The sequence below is a fragment of the Copidosoma floridanum genome, unplaced genomic scaffold, assembly GCF_036245765.1.
Source record: "Copidosoma floridanum isolate Cflo_tuat_1 unplaced genomic scaffold, Cflo_Japanese_pri ptg000024l, whole genome shotgun sequence".
Classification (NCBI taxonomy): Eukaryota; Metazoa; Arthropoda; class Insecta; order Hymenoptera; family Encyrtidae; genus Copidosoma; species Copidosoma floridanum.
The window spans coordinates 12,564,979-12,582,158 of record NW_028321901.1 but is presented as its reverse complement, the minus strand read 5'-3'; the positions used below and the strand labels follow the sequence as shown (position 1 = coordinate 12,582,158).

The following is a 17,180-nucleotide window of genomic DNA, read 5'->3' as shown; positions in this document are numbered from 1 at the left end:
TTTTTTTCATTGGTAACTTTTACTTATATTTATCACAAGATCCTCTTAAAGTTGGGGTAACGATTGTGCCCCACCCTCTCTCACGTGAGCAGATCAACTCGCTTGCAGCTCAACTTTCTGCAGAAAAACGAGCTGCCCGAGAGATTCGGGAAGGCAGCTCATAAGAATAGGTACGGCGGTAGGAAATTGTCAAAGATTTTTTATTATAGTTTCAACTTACTTTTTTTATTTGTCTCTAAGCACAAGTGGCTACTCAAATTAATGTGCAACTAAGAGTTAAGCAGCTTCAAGAACTTGACAAAGGGAGTCAAGCAAAAGAATCTCGATCAGAGGCGGTTGAGGCTGGGGCTGAACGAGAACTACTAATTAGGAGCAGTGGCGTTAGCAATTTGACCAAAGGGTGTCTAACAGAAGCACCTTGATCAAAGAAAAGTCAAGTCCAGGATAGTGAGACTTGATTGAGACTAATTGGTGTAAAATATTTAGGGCCTCATACACGATTTTTATAGGTCGAGTCGAGGGCACTGTTCTTACACACACGCAAGTTGGGATTTTGGGAATTGGTCCCAAGTACTGATCCGGAAAAGCGATCATCGAATAGGAATGCGTGTCTTTGAGGTCACGCCTTCGCGAAATTCGGGGCTGCCCCTCAGGTTCAGGTACGTAACAGTTTACAAATTTCAGAAAATTCTCTTCACAGCCCATGGCACTAGAGAGAGGAGAAATAATTTCTTATCTTTCCTCTCATCTCTCTTACAACTAAATTTTATTTCTGAGATATTACTATAGCTATGTTTTTATGAAGAAAAGTGCGAGGAAAATTAATTAATAATCATAGTAAAGAGAAATGATAATGATCACTTAAGTAGTAATAAAAGTAGAGATGACTGTGATAAATAATATTACTAGTAGCAGTAACTACAATAGCAACTGTAATAACAATAATGATAATAATAATAGTAGTAGTAGATATTTTTTTATTTTTTGCTTTATTTTAGAGGGAGGGGTAATGCCTTGATGTACACTGCAGGGACAGCGGTAGTGTGGGACTTAGCGTATTTTTTTTTATTAGACCACTAATACCCAGTAAACCTCCCCCCCCATGCCGCGTGGCTTAAGTTCTACCTTGGAACCGCGTTAGCATTACTTCAGGGTGGAGCCACCAGGGAGGATATTGTATCTCACAGCATAGGCGAACAAGCTCGCCACCAGTTGCTACAAATGACAATCCTTTTAAGTCCTGAAAAGGATTCGAGGTCCCTAAGGACCAGCACCCGTGTCTAGCGCTCCATTGTAGGCTACATTCTTTGCAAGTGCCGCTAAATACTGGACGCTTCTCCTAGCTGATAAGTTAGTGTACTTAGTGCAGCATTTCCTTACGGGTACAGTGCAGAGTTTTCTTTGAGACCTGCTGACGGAACATATCTCTCTTTCGCTCTCTGTAACGCAACGAGTCAAGAGCACCTTCCGAACCATTGTACATGATCCTATCAGAGGAGAGAATGCCATTTCGTTGTTCTTCTGCTTTTTCGAGAAACTTCAAGGCGCTTTTGAAGCCATCTTTTAAAACGTTTAACGTGTTTGTAAGCTTATTTTTAATAGCATTCGACGTCTCTTCAATTTTTTTCTTGGCATTATTTATAGTGTCTACTTCTAGTTTCCGCTTCTCCATAACGTCTTTTTTGAATCCAGCAAAAAAGTTAATGTCGCCTATTATTTGGTTGCTGAATACACTCACATTACTTCCTTCACTGATGTTGTTGTACACAGTTGTACAGCTTGATCTCCTGCAACTTGCAGTGTATCCGGTTTGAAAATGAAGTAGTCCCGTTGGTCCACCATACGCGTCTTTGTGCCTCCCCTCCCCCCCCCAGAATCCGTTGGGCCTGGGGCAGCCAGCCGGGCTTGCACCGGATCGGAACTGTCAGCAGATTCCCTCAAAGAGGGTACAGCTTAGGGTACTTGTAATGCATCGACGTTTATCATTGTGAAATCTTTTTTGTGTAGTGCTCACCACCGAAGGTTAGCACTACCTTTTTTTCTTAAATTCAAGTGTCTAGGATAATACAAAACCATCGCAGCAGCTCTTTCCGTTATCAAAGAAGAGCGCTACTTGCTCGAGCCGGCCAGGAGTCGCCACTCTTCCTCAGTCCCACCTGCAAAGGCTGCCCTGGCGTTGTGTACAAAGTGTGAAAGTAGTGATTGTGTAAAGTGGATTTTTATGTTGGTAAACCACAAGTGCTTCAGCACGACGAGCAACAAGCATACAATCCCACGACTGAAGCAGAGAACCGACCAAAACGAGCTGGCTTACACAATGCACTTAGATGGCTGCAATGTATCCTCCTCAGTGCTAGTAAGCCTGGATTAGTCAGCCCACGACTTTTTTGTTTATGAGGCGTGCAGCCATATCAGATGTGGTTACCCAGTCTTACCCAGGCCTCATCGTCCAGTTTTACCTGCTGCCAGGCGTCCCCACGCCAGCCAGAGAGATCCTGTTACCCGTAGCCCGAAACAACTCGTCAGTATGCCTGTGTTAGTAGTAGTAGCAGCAGCAACAGCTGCACTGTTTTTTGTGGAGGCAGACGAAATGCCTTGATGCATACCGCAGAGGCAGTTGTAGTGTGAGACTCAGTGGATTTTTTTTATTATACCCTAATACCTACTACCCCCCCCTCATACCGCGTGGCTTTAGTTCCACCCCGGAAGCGCGTTAGCATTACTTCAGGGTAGAGCCACCCGAGCAAGCTCGTCACCAGTTGCTAGAGGTGCCAATTCTCTCGAGTCCTTAAATGGACTCAGGGTTTCTGAGGATCAGCACCCGTGTCCAGCGCTTTTTTGTTGGCTGCAGTCTTTGCAAGCGCTACTAAATGCTTGATTCTTTCTCTAGCTGATAAGTAAGTGTACCTAGCATAGTGCGGGTCCTCATTAGTCAATACTCCTACTTTAAGACTTTTCTCTCTAAGATGCACTGTGATTGGGCTTTCTTCCCGGCCTCATCTAGCGCTCTCCTGAATGTTGGGCAGCTTCCACTGCCGGCTTTGAGCTTATTGTCTGTCGTTACACAGCGGAAACACCGTGCTAGGTCGGAGCACTCTTTTTTTCGGTAGTTGAAGCTTCCACACTGGAGACAGAGCTTAGACCTACTTTCTGCCTTACAGTTACCTGAAACATGTCTGTATCTCAGGCACCTGTAACCTCTTGTTACTACAATCCTTATTCTGATCTGGCAGCTTTCAAAACTGACTCTTAATCTGCCTACTTCTGCTTTTTTTACGATTACTTTGTCTACCATTATCAGACCTATTCTTTATCCTCTGGTATTGGGTTTTAAAGGCGCTACTTGAGTCTCTTGCCCATTCCGTTCAAAACCTCTCACAAAAGCCTTTTTGACCTCTTCTTCTTCTATAATACCATCTAGATCTTGAACTTCTAGTGTCACGTTGTGTTGCTTGTTACCACTGATCCTTGCCCAGCTATCGACTTTTCAATTTGTTGTGAGAAAGCAGCCATCATCCTTCACACCCATGGCTCTAATAATCATGTCTCCTTTTTTAGTTGTGATAACACTTTAGACTAAAACATCTGTATTGTCTGGGTCAAAGTTCTCCTTCATCAATTTAAGCACATTTGCGAAGGTCTGTCCTTTGGCTCTTTTATCCGAAACCTTTATCCTACTCTTTCCCTTCTATTGTTTTTCTCATCATTAAGAGCGTCTCCTCGGTAAACTACTGGTTTTTTTTTATTTTTCAAATGGTGCAGATTTTGTGTTCTTTTCTTGGCTATTTGAGGGACTTATGTTCCTATTGACGCGTTCTATTTCTGTCAGGGCAGTGTTCAGGGTTTTTCTCTGTATGTGCCGATGGAAATATTTTTATTTATTTTTTTTTTTAATGGTACAGATTTTGTGTTTTTTTATGGGCTGTTTGAGGGACTTCTATTCCGATTGACATGTTATATTTCCGTCAGGGTAGTGTTCAGGGTTCTTCTCTGTATGTTCTGACGGAAGTGATCTCGTTTGAGCTCTCTTAATTGCAGTGATTTAAAACTCTCCCTCCAAAAATATACGTATCTTTTTTCTTTAAAGAGACCAGCTTTCCTTATACTTACAGCTGCTTTAAGGTGCTTCAGAGCAGCTTTCAAATCATCTTTAACAACTGTTGCCGTTTTTCCAAACTTCTGGTTAATGGTTTCAAGCATTTTTCAATCTCCCTGGTGGTAGACTGAACTGTGTTATTTACAAATACCATTGTGCTGTTGTGTGTTGTGTTGTCATAGTCATATTCCATGTTTTTATTTTTTCTAATCTTGTACGACACGCGACACCACCAAGAAAAATTTATTACTGTTCACAATCCTAATACATACTCAAATTACTGATTCATTTGATCGATTCACTCTGAATAATTTGTTATTTTATAACATAAAAAAGGTTTGGTGAGGGTCCATTCATCTCACTAGCAGTGCAAACTGAAATTGGCGCATAGCGAATAATCTGCGTAGTAGTCATTTGAAATTTATTTCATTTTCCTGCTCGCTTGTTCACTTCAGCACAGAGTACACGTAACGCGAGATGCTGTTGTTTTCCCTCCCTCTCTCTCTCTCTCTCTCTCTCTCTCTCTACGCTTGACTGCGCTCTTGCGAGTATCGGATGACATTAGGTAGAGGATGATGGATAAATGTATGGTGACGGTTTCACTATTTTTCGACTTTGAAAAAATATTTAACACCCTAGATCATCGTGTTTTACTCCAGAATCTCGGACACTTGCATTGCTTGGGCAACTTGATTCGGTTTGTCCACTCCTACCTGACAGAACGATCTCAGACAGTTACGCGGTTGGATGGGGGGAATGCCGAGCCACGCCCTGTTACGTCTGGGGTGCCGCGATGGCGCAGGGCCCGTCATCGGGTCTGGTCTTTTTTCTCATTTTTATAAATTCCCTGATTTCGGTGCTGTGTCACTGCAAGGCGATATTGTTTGCTGATGACTTGCAGATCTATATACAGTACTACCCCGCAGATTGCCGGCTGGTATCGGGAGACCGTATAAGGATGCTGGATGGGTTGTGCTCTGGGCTGCTAATCATGGACTCTCCCTTAATTTAGCCAAGCTTAGAACGATGTTCACGACGCACAGTGGGAAAAAAAGCACTTTTTTGATGAAAAATCTGCCGACACCACAATTTTCGATGTAATTTTCACATTTTTTTTATAAACTCCTTAGACGTCAAGTTTCAGTGTGTCTGCCACTTTTTCTCAAGAGTCCTAACCCTAACCTCAAAAAATCGGGAAATACAGAAAAAACAGATTTAAAAAAAAAAAAACTTCTGCGAAAATAAGTTTTCAGGGGCTTTAAGATCTCTGATCATAAATTTATTTGTTTATACAATTTATAAATGGTGGATACAAAATGGCGACCAAAAACTAGAAATTTTGATTTATTTTGCGTTTTTTCGTATAAATTACTACAAACGATCTTTTTTGCTGCTGATTACGAACTTATTTCTATTATTATGTAACAAGCTTTAAGTGTGTCACTGCCATTTTTCCTCAATAGTCAAAACCATCACCTCTAAAAATCGGAAAATACAGAAAAAACAGATAAAAAAAAATATTATTGCGAAAATGAGTTTCTAAGGGCTTTTCAGGTCTCTAATCAAGAATTATTTGTTTGTATATTTAATTTGAAAATGGTGGAGACAACATGGGCCCAAAAATTGAAAATTTTGCTTTATTTTGCTTTGCTCAATACAAGTAAGTACACAATTTCTTCAATCCGAAAAATGCTACATGTCAAATAAAGATGCCTTATCATGTTGTGTGTAACAAAAATTTTGAGAAAAATTATTCTTAGCTTGAAAAAAAAACTTTATAAATATATCGTTATTTGCTTTTGTTCCGTCATTATCCAACGAACTACAGAAAATAGACGAAAATATTCCTCTTCAAAATAAAAAATTTTTTTTCTTTGAAAATAATAGAACTCACTTTGTTTTGAACTTTCTAATTTATTTCTACCTATCTATTTTGAAGATGAACTGAATGTGATTAAAGTTTTCACACTTTAAAAATAAAATATTCCATATATAAACTACTTCTGAAGACAGTAAACAGTAATATAATTTTTTTGTGTTTCACTAGACTTTAAATACCTTATACGACCTAAGTTTTCCTCCTGTACATGATTTTTTTACCAAACATACTATATTGTAGTAGATACTTTTCATGCGCTTTTTCATAATGAACCTCACTGTTTTAAAAAATATTACGAAATTAAAGAAAAAGATGTCTTACTTTTCTTACATGTGTTAGTCCTTAGTTTTGTAGGCATCACAGAAATTCTATTTCACACATTTCTGGAATGGAGCAGTTTAGTGATATACTGTAATTTTTGCTAAAAAAAAAAAACAATACGATAATCCGAAAAAATTAGACAACAATGGTTAAATGAATTCTTTTTAATAATGGTTAACAAAAATAAATTTTTTTAATTTTTCACTACATTTTTTCGAAGCTTTTTGAGGTTAGAAAGGAGTGGTTATGTGCTCGATTAAAAATGAGCATAAATTCATGATCAGCGATAAAAAATACATATTATTAGGCTTTAATTTGAATTTTTTTAAGTCCAAAACTATTTTAAATGAGGTAAAACTGCTATCTCAGAGGGATTTTGACTAACTGCAGCCACCATATTGGTCCGCCACTTTGAATTGTGGAAAAAAGCCAGACGGCAAAAAAAAACCTACTAACTATAGTTTGCGCCCATAAAACATTGTTTACGACCTATAGAATTTTGGACAGATCTTTGTTCCGTTTGACAAAGAATGTCCTATATATACATTTATATACAGACACATGTAGGTGTGTGAGTATTTGTATCTGCCATTTTAAGTTCTGAAATACAAAAAATACCTTTGTAATTTAAACCAAGGGGAATCCGCGTGTGTATCACTTTGTACTGCATCTGACATTTTAATTTTTAGGAAACAACATAAAATTTGCATTACAAAACTCGAAGTACAGAATTGTCCATAAAGTGATTATTAAGTAAAAAATTTAGATTCCAATTGCCATTTTGTATTAAACATTTTTAAATTTAATAATAAAAGTACTACGTTCGTAATCAGAGACAAAAAAGATCGTTTGTAGTAATTTATACGATAAAACGTAAAATAAATAAGAATTTTTAGTTTTTGGCCGCCATTTTGCATCCGCCATTATAAATTGTACAAACAAACAATAAATTCATGATCAGAGACCTTAATATCCCTGAAAACTTATTTTCGCAGAAATTTTTTTTTTTTAATCTGTTTTTTCTGTATTTCCCGATTTTTTGAGGTTAGGGTTAGGACTCTTGAAAAAAAGTGGCAGACACACTGAAACTTGACGTTTTAGGAGTTTATAAAAAAAAATGGGAAAATTACATCGAAAATTGTGGTGTCGGCAGATTTTTGAACAAAAAAGTGCTTTTTTCCCACTGTGTGACGACTTGCTATTTTGTGTGCAGTCTTTCGGTCCCATTTGTGGCTACGGTTAAGAACCTTAGAGTTGTGTTCAGCGATGACCCGACTTGGAACGCTCAGGTGTCACGCGTGTTGTCCCATTCGTCAATGGAGCCCTTTGTAGATTGAGATGTAAGACTGGGTCTGTCTCATAAAGCATTAAAATAGTGCTGGCTGGCGTATTTCTTCTACCATACTTAAATTACACAGCGTTGGTCTATCTTGATATGTCAAAGTATTTAGACACTAAACTGCACCGCTTATGCAACATGGTTGTCTGCTGGAGTGGATCAGGACGTGGAACTAAGGCCGTACTATAGACGTCTAAGCTGGCTGACCAGCAGAGCACACTGAAGGTATTTTTTGGGACAGGTTGTCTATCGCCTGCTAGCAACAAGCAGGCAGAAATATCTGTTTGACCTGATCAAGGCTGAGGAGATGGGACATTCGGCGAGACAAATGGTGGAGGAATTTCATAGGCCTTTTGCCCGAACGGTTACGTATAAGCGATTATTTACCCGCAACGCACACAGGTTTTGGGACGAGCTTCCGAGTGCTATCGAGGAGTCCAACACGATGAGATCATTTAAGACTGCACTTATCTATGCGGCCGTATATTACTTAATACAAGTTAGTTAGCTAAATTAAAAATTTAATACTTTGTTAAGTTGGCATTGTTATAATGGTTTTGAATAGTAGCATAAAATAGTCTGTTAAGTGCATCTGTTATCAGGAACGTTGTCACTACATACTTTTTTTATTACAAATTTCATAAATCTGTTGTAAGTAATTATCTAGTTATAGAGTGTCATAGAGTGAATGCTTAAAACTACAAGTTAGTTAGTTAAAATTAAAATCCAATACGTTGTTTTATCAGCATAATTTTGAACGGTGAAATGAAAATTTTTTATGAAACTCGTCTATTATCTGGAATGTCGTCAGTATGTTTCCCGTAACAAATTTTATCAATGGGCTGTAATTTTATATTGTGGCCATACGGACTAACGGGTTGTGCCTTGCTCGCCTTGCATTCAGCAGCAAGACACGGCACATAACCACTACTTGGCAGGACTGGAAAGATGGACGGGTAGTGGGCACTTTTATGTGTACTAATGGAAGACACCTCTGTTTCCACATATAAACAGTGCTTTTATTTCGCATCAACCACTACACTCAATACACAAAAGAATCATATCGACCAGCTATCCGATATGGCCTAGCCAACACAAACCCAGCCCTGCGGTTGCAGGTTCGGCAGTTGCTGCTCGGAACAGTGCTTTCGCGGTAGGGACGGGATAGAAGGAAACAGGCCTACCGTTCTCACTCCTGTACAGATGTACGCTACAGCTCTAGACATGGGCACCGGGAGATCCGTTTGGCAGGTGTCAGCACTCGGATGTCATCATCCTCGATAGTCGTGGCATGTGGGGACTATCGCAGCCAGCCCAGTCGTCAACAGGTAGCCGTTGCTGCGCCTCCTGTTGTCGCCTGGTACTAGGTACGCCTGGTCTAACTGGCACTCACACGCGCAACCGACATATCGTCTTTTTTTTCGGTAACCTCTTCAGGTGCGTCCCGACGGTAAGCAGACAAGAGCAAGAGTGTCTCTCCTGCCGGCCCGCCGATCGGTGCCGCTTCGTTATTCCAGCCGCCTGTGTGTGTCTGTGCACCCATACCAACCTGTACGCACGGTCGAGTGTTGGTCGTATAGCCCATGGTAAGGATAGGTATAGGTACCGGGGCCTTGGATCGAGCAGGAATCGCATACAATGTACCGCCTCTCCTGTCTGCTATAGCTACAAGTCTGCTTTTACTGTGACGTTGACTTACCACGTCACAACAGTTTAAGAACCCAGTGTGCCTGGGAAAAGAGAGCTGCGTGCGACTATGTATACAGCTTTATTCACGGCTACATAACTATAGTGGGGTAGGAAAAAAGTCTTGTTATACTTTGTTTGGTCTAGCCCCTACTCCCCAAAAACTCATAACACGAGAAAAAGAACTACGTTCCAAAAACATTAATAAATATATTGCATTCATATTTTGTAATGAAAAAAACTTTTTTGAATTGATACAATTTTTACCACTAAATCCAACTTATTACATATTTTTCGCCCCCCCCCCCTATTTTGTTGTTTTCAAAGGCTATTGAAGGAGATAGAAGTCACCAGAGCAGCTAATTTTTGCACAGTTTGACGAGTGAGATTCTTTTGAAAATTAGTCATGGTGTTTATTCAATATTTCAAAGATGCATCTCATTGCATATGGTAATCATATCAACAAATAATTAATACTAAAGTTAACGCTTTTCATATTCAAAGAATAGTTGACACATGCCTTGCAACGATTAGAAGTAGTAGTATTATTACTTCGACAAATAATTTAACAACATTAGAACAACAAATGTTTCAATCTTTGGCGGTTTCATTGAAAACCTGTTTTACAACTACTTTATGATTATTTAGAGGTAACTGAAGCAACAACAAAAATATTTACCAATAAATCAAAAGTTTTTGTGTCAGATAGTAAACATCAAGTACAGGCAGCTTTTAGTGCATTTGAAAATGAACCTGAAGATTTTGTACATAAAAGAAGTTTTAACGGAAGTCAAGACGTAAAGAAATTCATATACCGCATGCATTCAAGGTAAAGGTATATAAAGAGCGGCTCCAGATGTTGAAAATGATATACTGGTAGGTCGTAATAATACGAATTGCGCATTTAAAAATCGCATCACTACAGCTTTAATAGTGAATTCCAAACATTTAGATCCAAAAAAGTTTCTTTAGGATGCTAAACGAATTAAAAGTATCTCTTAAGGAACATTTAGAATTTAAAGAAAACAGTATGTTGACGGCTGAATATGTAGTAGTGAAAGACAATGTTGAGGATATAGATTTAAAATACTTCAATACAAAATCGCAGGCTATTCACATATCGGCTGACTTGAATCAGTGCTTTGATGTAAACGTGCGACAATCAATTGAGAAAAGTATAAATGATTTTCAAAATAAATAATCTGGCTGGTCTGTGCACTCAGTTTTGAAATTGGTTGTAAACATTAGCAAACTAAATCCTATTGAAAAAATTTTCAGTTAATTTACATTAAAAAAAAAAAGCAATACTTATGTTGTTCTTCCTAGTCACTTGACTGCAAACAAAAAAAAGCATGGAAATCTTTTATTTATGTGAAGTATTAATATCACTATATTTTGATCAAAAATTTATCTCGCTTAATACGCAAACAATTAACACTATCAACATGCTGTGTTGTAAAATTACGTAACCCAATAGAAAGATAATAAGCATATACTTAAATTTAAAAATTTTACACACAATATAGACTTCTAATATTTACTGGAACCTATTAAGAGTGCCTATTAATGTTACAAAGAATACAGTATTGGTTATTGTATCAAATGTTACTGGAGTAATCGTTATTTTGAAATCAGTCTAGTGTAATTTATTACGTTGACTCTAGGTATTGAGGCTCCGCTCACAGCAAATGTAGTATTAGTTATAAAAACTCAAGAATAATATCCATGATATTCTATAACCCTAGCACTTATGATTCACATTTATGTGGAAAAAAACTCGTCAACTGTTTTCGAGGAAGAGTTTAGCTTTTACCACGGACAAAATAAAAGTATATCATATTTACGAAATTCGTAGAAGGTACTAATATTAATCTCCGGTTTGTTGATTCCTCCAAATTTATGGCCTTATCTCTCGATAAATTATCATCATACTTATACTTACTAAAAATACTAAAAACAGTATTTTTCAATGATGATCAATATACAATAGTGTAGTTATACTTACTAAAAAGAAAAGGTATCTATCCATAAGATTTTACTTTGTCTTTCAAACATTTGTAAAAAATAAACTTTCATCAAAAAAAGTGTTTACAGCAGCTCACACAAAATCCATGTAACTGATGAAAAGTAGGAGAATGCAAAAACATCTAGAATACTTTTTACATTTATACTCTTGGACAGTATTCTAACTTATATTTAAAGACTAGTGCACTTCTAGTACAGGGATGGGAGCGAAAACTAATTAATTTTTTTTAATCGTGGGGTAGTACGATTTTTCAACATGATGAATAGGAGAAAAATCGTGAGAATACGAGAAAAATAATTTGGACAAAATCGGTTTGTTGCTACAAACTTGTCGAAAAAAATCGTTAAGGTGTCAAAAACCACTTTTTTGCACAAAAAGGGGAAAAGAAAAAAAAAGTCGTAAATACAAATGATATTGCCTTGCAGGGCTTGTCAAGACAAAAAAAAATGAGACGTTACCAATTGTAATCGTACCATAACTTTTTGCATGAATAAATAATTACAGCAAAAAATCATGATTTTTTGATAACTAATCACTTGGTTTCCGTACATCGTGGATATGTTTTTCAACGCTTAAATTGTGGAAGCCTTCTATCTGGTTTTTTTTTTTTTAAACTCCCTAAACTTTTTGAGATACCTTTTTTTTTAGTAAGTATAACTACACTATTGTATATTGATCATCATTGAAAAATACTGTTTTTAGTATTTTTAGTAAGTATAAGTATGATGATAATTTATCGAGAGATAAGGCCATAAATTTGGAGGAATCAACAAACCGGAGATTAATATTAGTACCTTCTACGAATTTGGTAAATATGATATACTTTTATTTTGTCCGTGGTAAAAGCTAAACTCTTCCTCGAAAACAGTTGACGAGTTTTTTTCCACATAAATGTGAATCATAAGTGCTAGGGTTATAGAATATCATGGATATTATTCTTGAGTTTTTATAACTAATACTACATTTGCTGTGAGCGGAGCCTCAATACCTAGAGTCAACGTAATAAATTACACTAGACTAATTTCAAAATAATGATTACTCCAGTAACATTTGATACAATAACCAATACTGTATTCTTTGTAACATTAACTCTGGTAGTTCAGCAACGTTCAGGCGGCCGGGTAACCAGGGCACGATCATCGACCTTACGCTGGTGTCGTCTCAAATGGCGGCGTGGGTGTCTGACTGGCAAGTCCTGGAGGACTACACTGCTAGTTATCACCAGTACGTCAGCTTTGTGTTAAACGAGAACTGTGGAGAAAGCTCGTGAGAATTAATCCGAAGGCGTGTTACTGGGTAGAATGTGGCAAAACTTAATCGAGACTTGTTGCAGAAAGCCATGGTAAGTGCGCCCCCTCCTGTTAATTTGAGCAAAATCACAAATACAGCAGAGGTCGAAGCACTTGTGAACGGCACTATGAGACGAGTCAAGGAATAGTGCGATGCGTGTATGCCCAAAAAGTTTGCCGGAAAGGGTCGACGTTCGTGCTACTGGTGGACCGAAGAAATTGCAAACTTGCGCAGGGAGGCGCAGCACCTACGACGTCTTGCACAGCGACACAGAACTCGCGAAGATGTCGAGGTAGCTGTTGCCGCGTACAGGAACGCGAAAATAGCCTTGGTGAGGGCGATCAAGGTGAGCAAGAACCGAGATGCTGGCGCAAACATCGCTGAGGTGGACAAAGATACCTGGTGCATGGGCTCCCGGATCGCGTTAAAAAAACTACGCGGCTCTGACCTGACGCCGCCGATAGAACCTTCCATCTTGGAGAGGGTGGTCTCCTACCTCTTTCCGGAGCATCCTGATAAGAGGCGGGAGGACATTAATACAGGCCAAGTGCCTCTCTTTACCCTTGATGAATTGAGATCGGTGGCATCGGAGCCGCTGGGGTAAAAGGCCCCTGGCCCGGACGGGGTGCCGTCCGAAGTCCTTAAGGTCATAGCTGTGGAGAAACCGAACGTTTCGCTGGACATGTTCAATGCTTGCCTATGCGCTGGACTGTTTAGCGAGCGTTGGAAGATCCAAAGGCTTGTTCTTTTGGACAAGGGCAAATCATCCCTCCAGGTCCCGTCGTCATTCCCACCCTTAGGTATGTTGGACAATTGTGGAAAAATACTTAAGAGGCTGATAAGAACTCGCTTAAAAGGAGAAGTCAGTCTCTCGAAAAATCAGTATAGGTTCCGAAAGGGGCGTTCGACGATTATGGCTGTGTTTGAGGTTCTTGAGTCGATGAAGGAGGCATGGAAACCCTCTCATAAGACGAGAAGCGTCTGTGTTCTGGCGACCCTCGATGTCGAGAATTTTTTTAACTCGGCAAAATGGTCTGACACAATAAGGGCATGAAGGCGCCAAAATGTACCGGTCTACCTGAAAAAGATCCTGGACAGTTATCTTCATGAACGAGTACTACGGTACGATACTAAAGATGGACCAAGAGAAAGGCGTCTGACGTCGGGGGTCGCGCAGGGATCTGCCCTTGGACCTGACCTCTGGAACCTAGTCTATAATGAACTATTGTCCCTTGAAATGCCTCCAGGGGTCAAGCTAATGGGCTTTGCTGATGACATAGCACTACACATCATAGCGAGATCCCGGGAGGAGGCCGAGCGCAAAATACGGTGGGCGGTCGCGATAGTGTCAGAGTGGCTTCGAGATCACGGTTTCGAGCTGGCGATTGAAAAGACGGAGATGGTCATTCTCACCAGGCAGAGATAGTTCGGGGGAAACTTCCGCCTAAACGTGACGGGTGAGGTGATCTGCGCGAGTCCGGTAGTGCGCTACCTAAGAGTGTGGATCGATTCACGGCTCACCTTCTAGGAGCACATCAGGAGAGCAGCCGACAAAGCCGCGAGGATTTCTGGGGCGCTTTCACGGTTAATGCCAAACGTTGGGGGCCCGTGGGAAGCTAAAAGACGTCTTCTTGCGTCGGTCTCCAACTCGATCCTGCTGTACGACGTGTAGGTGTGGGCAAACCCGCGCTAGCAAGAAGATATTTCCGGGAGCGCCTAGCTTCGGTGCAGCGCATCGGATCGCTGAGGATCGCGTGCGCACATCGCACAGTATTCTCCGCTGCCGTTATGGTAATAGCACAAACGATTCCCGTCGTGTTGCTAGCGTTGGAGCGGCGAAGGAAGTTCCTGGGCCCCGGCGACGAAAGTGATTGTGATAGACGGGAGAAAACGTTGATGACGTGGCAACAGGAGTGGAGTCGGTCTGGTGCGGGTAGGTGGACGCATCGGTTGATCCTGCACTTACGGCCATGGGTGGAGAGAGGACATGGAGAGGTTAATTACTATCTCATGCAGTTCCTCTCCGGGCATGGCCAGTTTAATGCCTATCTCCATCGCATGGTGGTGATAGCATCACCCAGATGCACTTACTGCCCTTCGTTGGATGATACCGTCGAACATACGTTTTTTGTATGTGAGAAATGTTACCGTGAGCACCAGCAGCTGATGGAAAAGCTGGGCGTAGCACCCGCTCCCGAAACCATTATCTCTGAGATGCTAAGCATCGAAGAGGGATGGAGGGCAGTGGATGGCTTTGTCGCGTCTGTCATTCGGCGTAAGAAAAAAGGAGAGAGCTGCCGCGCAGGGAGCAGGGGTCCCTGAGTAGGCTGGCAAAAAAGATCAATGCTGAAAGGTTAGAAAACAGCCTACAAAGAAGCACTAAACATAGGTGCCAGTCCTCAGGTACTCCGAGTCCTTTTCAGGACTTGAGAGGATTTGAACCTCTAGCAACTGGTGGCGAACTTACTCGTCAATTCTGTGAGACGCGATGGTCTCCCTGGTGGCTCCACCCTGAAGTATGCTAACACTGTTCCAGGGTGAAACTAAAGCCACGCGGCATGGGGGGGGTTTAGTGGGTATGGGTGGTCTAATAAAAAAAATCCACCGAGTCACACACTATCGCTGTCCCTGCAGTGTGCCTCCATGCATTTCCCCTCCCTCCACAAAAAAAAAAAAAAAAAAAAAACTACTACTACTACTACAACTACCGTTACCACTACCACTACCACTACCATTACCACTCCCACTATGACTACTATTTTCCACAGGAAATCGATAATTTATGTATGTAATTTGTCTTTAACCACAGTTATAAGTTTCCACTTGTATTCAAAATAAAATGGGTCCATGACTTATTAATCAAAGAGTATTTATATTGAATTTTCAATGTCTAGGGATATGCTGGGCCTAGTTATAGTCGATTTTTCACAGAAAATTGATGTTTCCTCTATTTAATTTGCTTATTACTTTTTAAATATTTTTCTATTGTTGTTTGCTATGGCATATAACGATAACTTATTAATAAAAGAGTATGTATGCTCAATTTTATGGGTTTGGATTCATGCTTGGCTGAGTTACAGCCAATTTTGACAGAAAATCGATATTTTGTTTGTTTTATGTGTCTATAACTTTTTAAATAATTTTTTACCTGTGTTTACAGTAATATCTAACAATAATTTACGAGTTATAGTGCTTTTACGTTTTATTTCAAGTGTCTAGGATCTAACTGTAGGCGACTATTTACATAAAATTAATATTTTCCCTATTTAACTTAATAAAAACTCTTTTAATAGCGTTTAACTTGTGTTAGTATGCGCCATAAATTAAACATCCTGGGTTGAGTTATAGCTCATTTTTCACAGGAAATTTATATTTCACCTATTTACATTACCCATGTTTACGATAAAATGTGCCTTTAACTCATCAGTTTAAGAGTGTAATGTCAATTTTATACGCTAGGTAACTACAGCCGACAGCACTACTTTAGGGTGAAAATTTCCACTTTGTTTTGTTAATATGATATCTTTTGAAAATCTTTATTGTATGTGACTTAGCGCCTAGTACAGAGTTGCAGACAATGATATTACTTTAGTCGATCTGATCTCCCTCAGCTGTTTCTTCCTTGGGTCCTCGATCGTCAGCGAATCAGCCCGCGTGCGGCTCGGCAGCTCCGCAGGAGCTGGACGCGCGCAGAACGAAGGAGGGCGCGCGTGCCGTCATCTTGTCGGACGTTGATCGCGGGAGACGAGGCGAACAATCCGCCCGCATCGCTCCTGGAGCGACATACTACACTAGTCGCCGCCCACCAAGGCGGGTCGGCCTTCTTGACCATCAGGGGGTGGCGTTGGTGGACCGGCGTTCGCTACGGGAAGCAGAGCCAGTTTGACAACCGGTCGCACGTAGTCGCCAGTCGTTGTCTTCACGGTGACCGCGCGCACCAATCCATTAGGACCAGGCTGGGCGCGAATGATGTGACCTAGCGGCCAACGACCGCTCGATTGGAGGAGGGTGGCGTCCAGTAGGATGACGAAGTCACCGACGGCAAAACTTCGGCGAGCAACGGTCCACTTCGGCCTCTGCTGGAGTGTATTAAGGTACTCTCGGCTCCAGCGTGACCAGAACTGAGCCCGAATGGCTCTCACGAGGTCCCAATGTGAGAGAGCGTTCAAGTTCTCAGTGGGAGGCCTGGGCTGGATGATGGAATCGAGTGGGGCTCCAACAAGGAAGTGGCCTGGTGTAAGTACCTCGAGGTCGGAAGGGTCGCTGGAGAGCGGTGTCAAGGGCCTTCCGTTCAGCACCATCTCAATCCCAACTAGTACGGTGGAGAATTCCTCGTAGGTCAGGTGACGGGAGCCCATTACGCGTCGAAAGTGGCCTTTGACTGACTTGACGGCGGCTTCCCAGAGTCCGCCAAAATGTGGAGCTCCAGGGGGGATGAAGTGCCAAATGATACCTTGCGAAGCGAGAGAGCCGGCAACGAAGTTCCAGTCGATCTCCGCAATTCGTAACGCTTCGCGCAGCTCCAGATCAGCGCGGCGAAAAC

At 40.8% G+C, this 17,180-nt stretch overlaps 2 protein-coding genes across 2 annotated transcripts; both read left to right on the top strand.

Annotated features, from left to right (window-relative positions):
• Nucleotides 1-12,797: 12,797 nt before the first annotated feature.
• Nucleotides 12,798-14,309, top strand: LOC149374020 (uncharacterized). Its single transcript, XM_089595053.1, has 3 exons — nucleotides 12,798-13,237; nucleotides 13,694-14,039; nucleotides 14,166-14,309. Exons 1-3 carry the CDS (start codon nucleotides 12,798-12,800, stop codon nucleotides 14,307-14,309), a joined length of 930 nt encoding a protein of 309 aa, XP_089451179.1.
• Nucleotides 14,310-14,425: 116 nt separating this feature from the next.
• LOC149374019 (uncharacterized) lies at nucleotides 14,426-14,959 on the top strand. The gene has a single exon (XM_089595052.1). The coding sequence runs from the start codon at nucleotides 14,426-14,428 to the stop codon at nucleotides 14,957-14,959; it is 534 nt and encodes a 177-aa protein (XP_089451178.1).
• Nucleotides 14,960-17,180: the final 2,221 nt, after the last annotated feature.

What these genes read in the sequence shown, in the direction of transcription:
- LOC149374020 (XM_089595053.1), top strand. Translation starts at nt 12,798, where the DNA reads ATGCCCAAAAAGTTTGCCGGAAAGGGTCGACGTTCGTGCTACTGGTGG. An exon ending in GTGGCATCGGAGCCGCTGGG is followed by an intron (nt 13,238 to 13,693) that starts GTAAAAGGCCCC and finishes AAGGGCATGAAG; the next exon opens with GCGCCAAAATGTACCGGTCT. An exon ending in CGATTGAAAAGACGGAGATG is followed by an intron (nt 14,040 to 14,165) that starts GTCATTCTCACC and finishes CTCACCTTCTAG; the next exon opens with GAGCACATCAGGAGAGCAGC.
- LOC149374019 (XM_089595052.1), top strand. Translation starts at nt 14,426, where the DNA reads ATGGTAATAGCACAAACGATTCCCGTCGTGTTGCTAGCGTTGGAGCGG.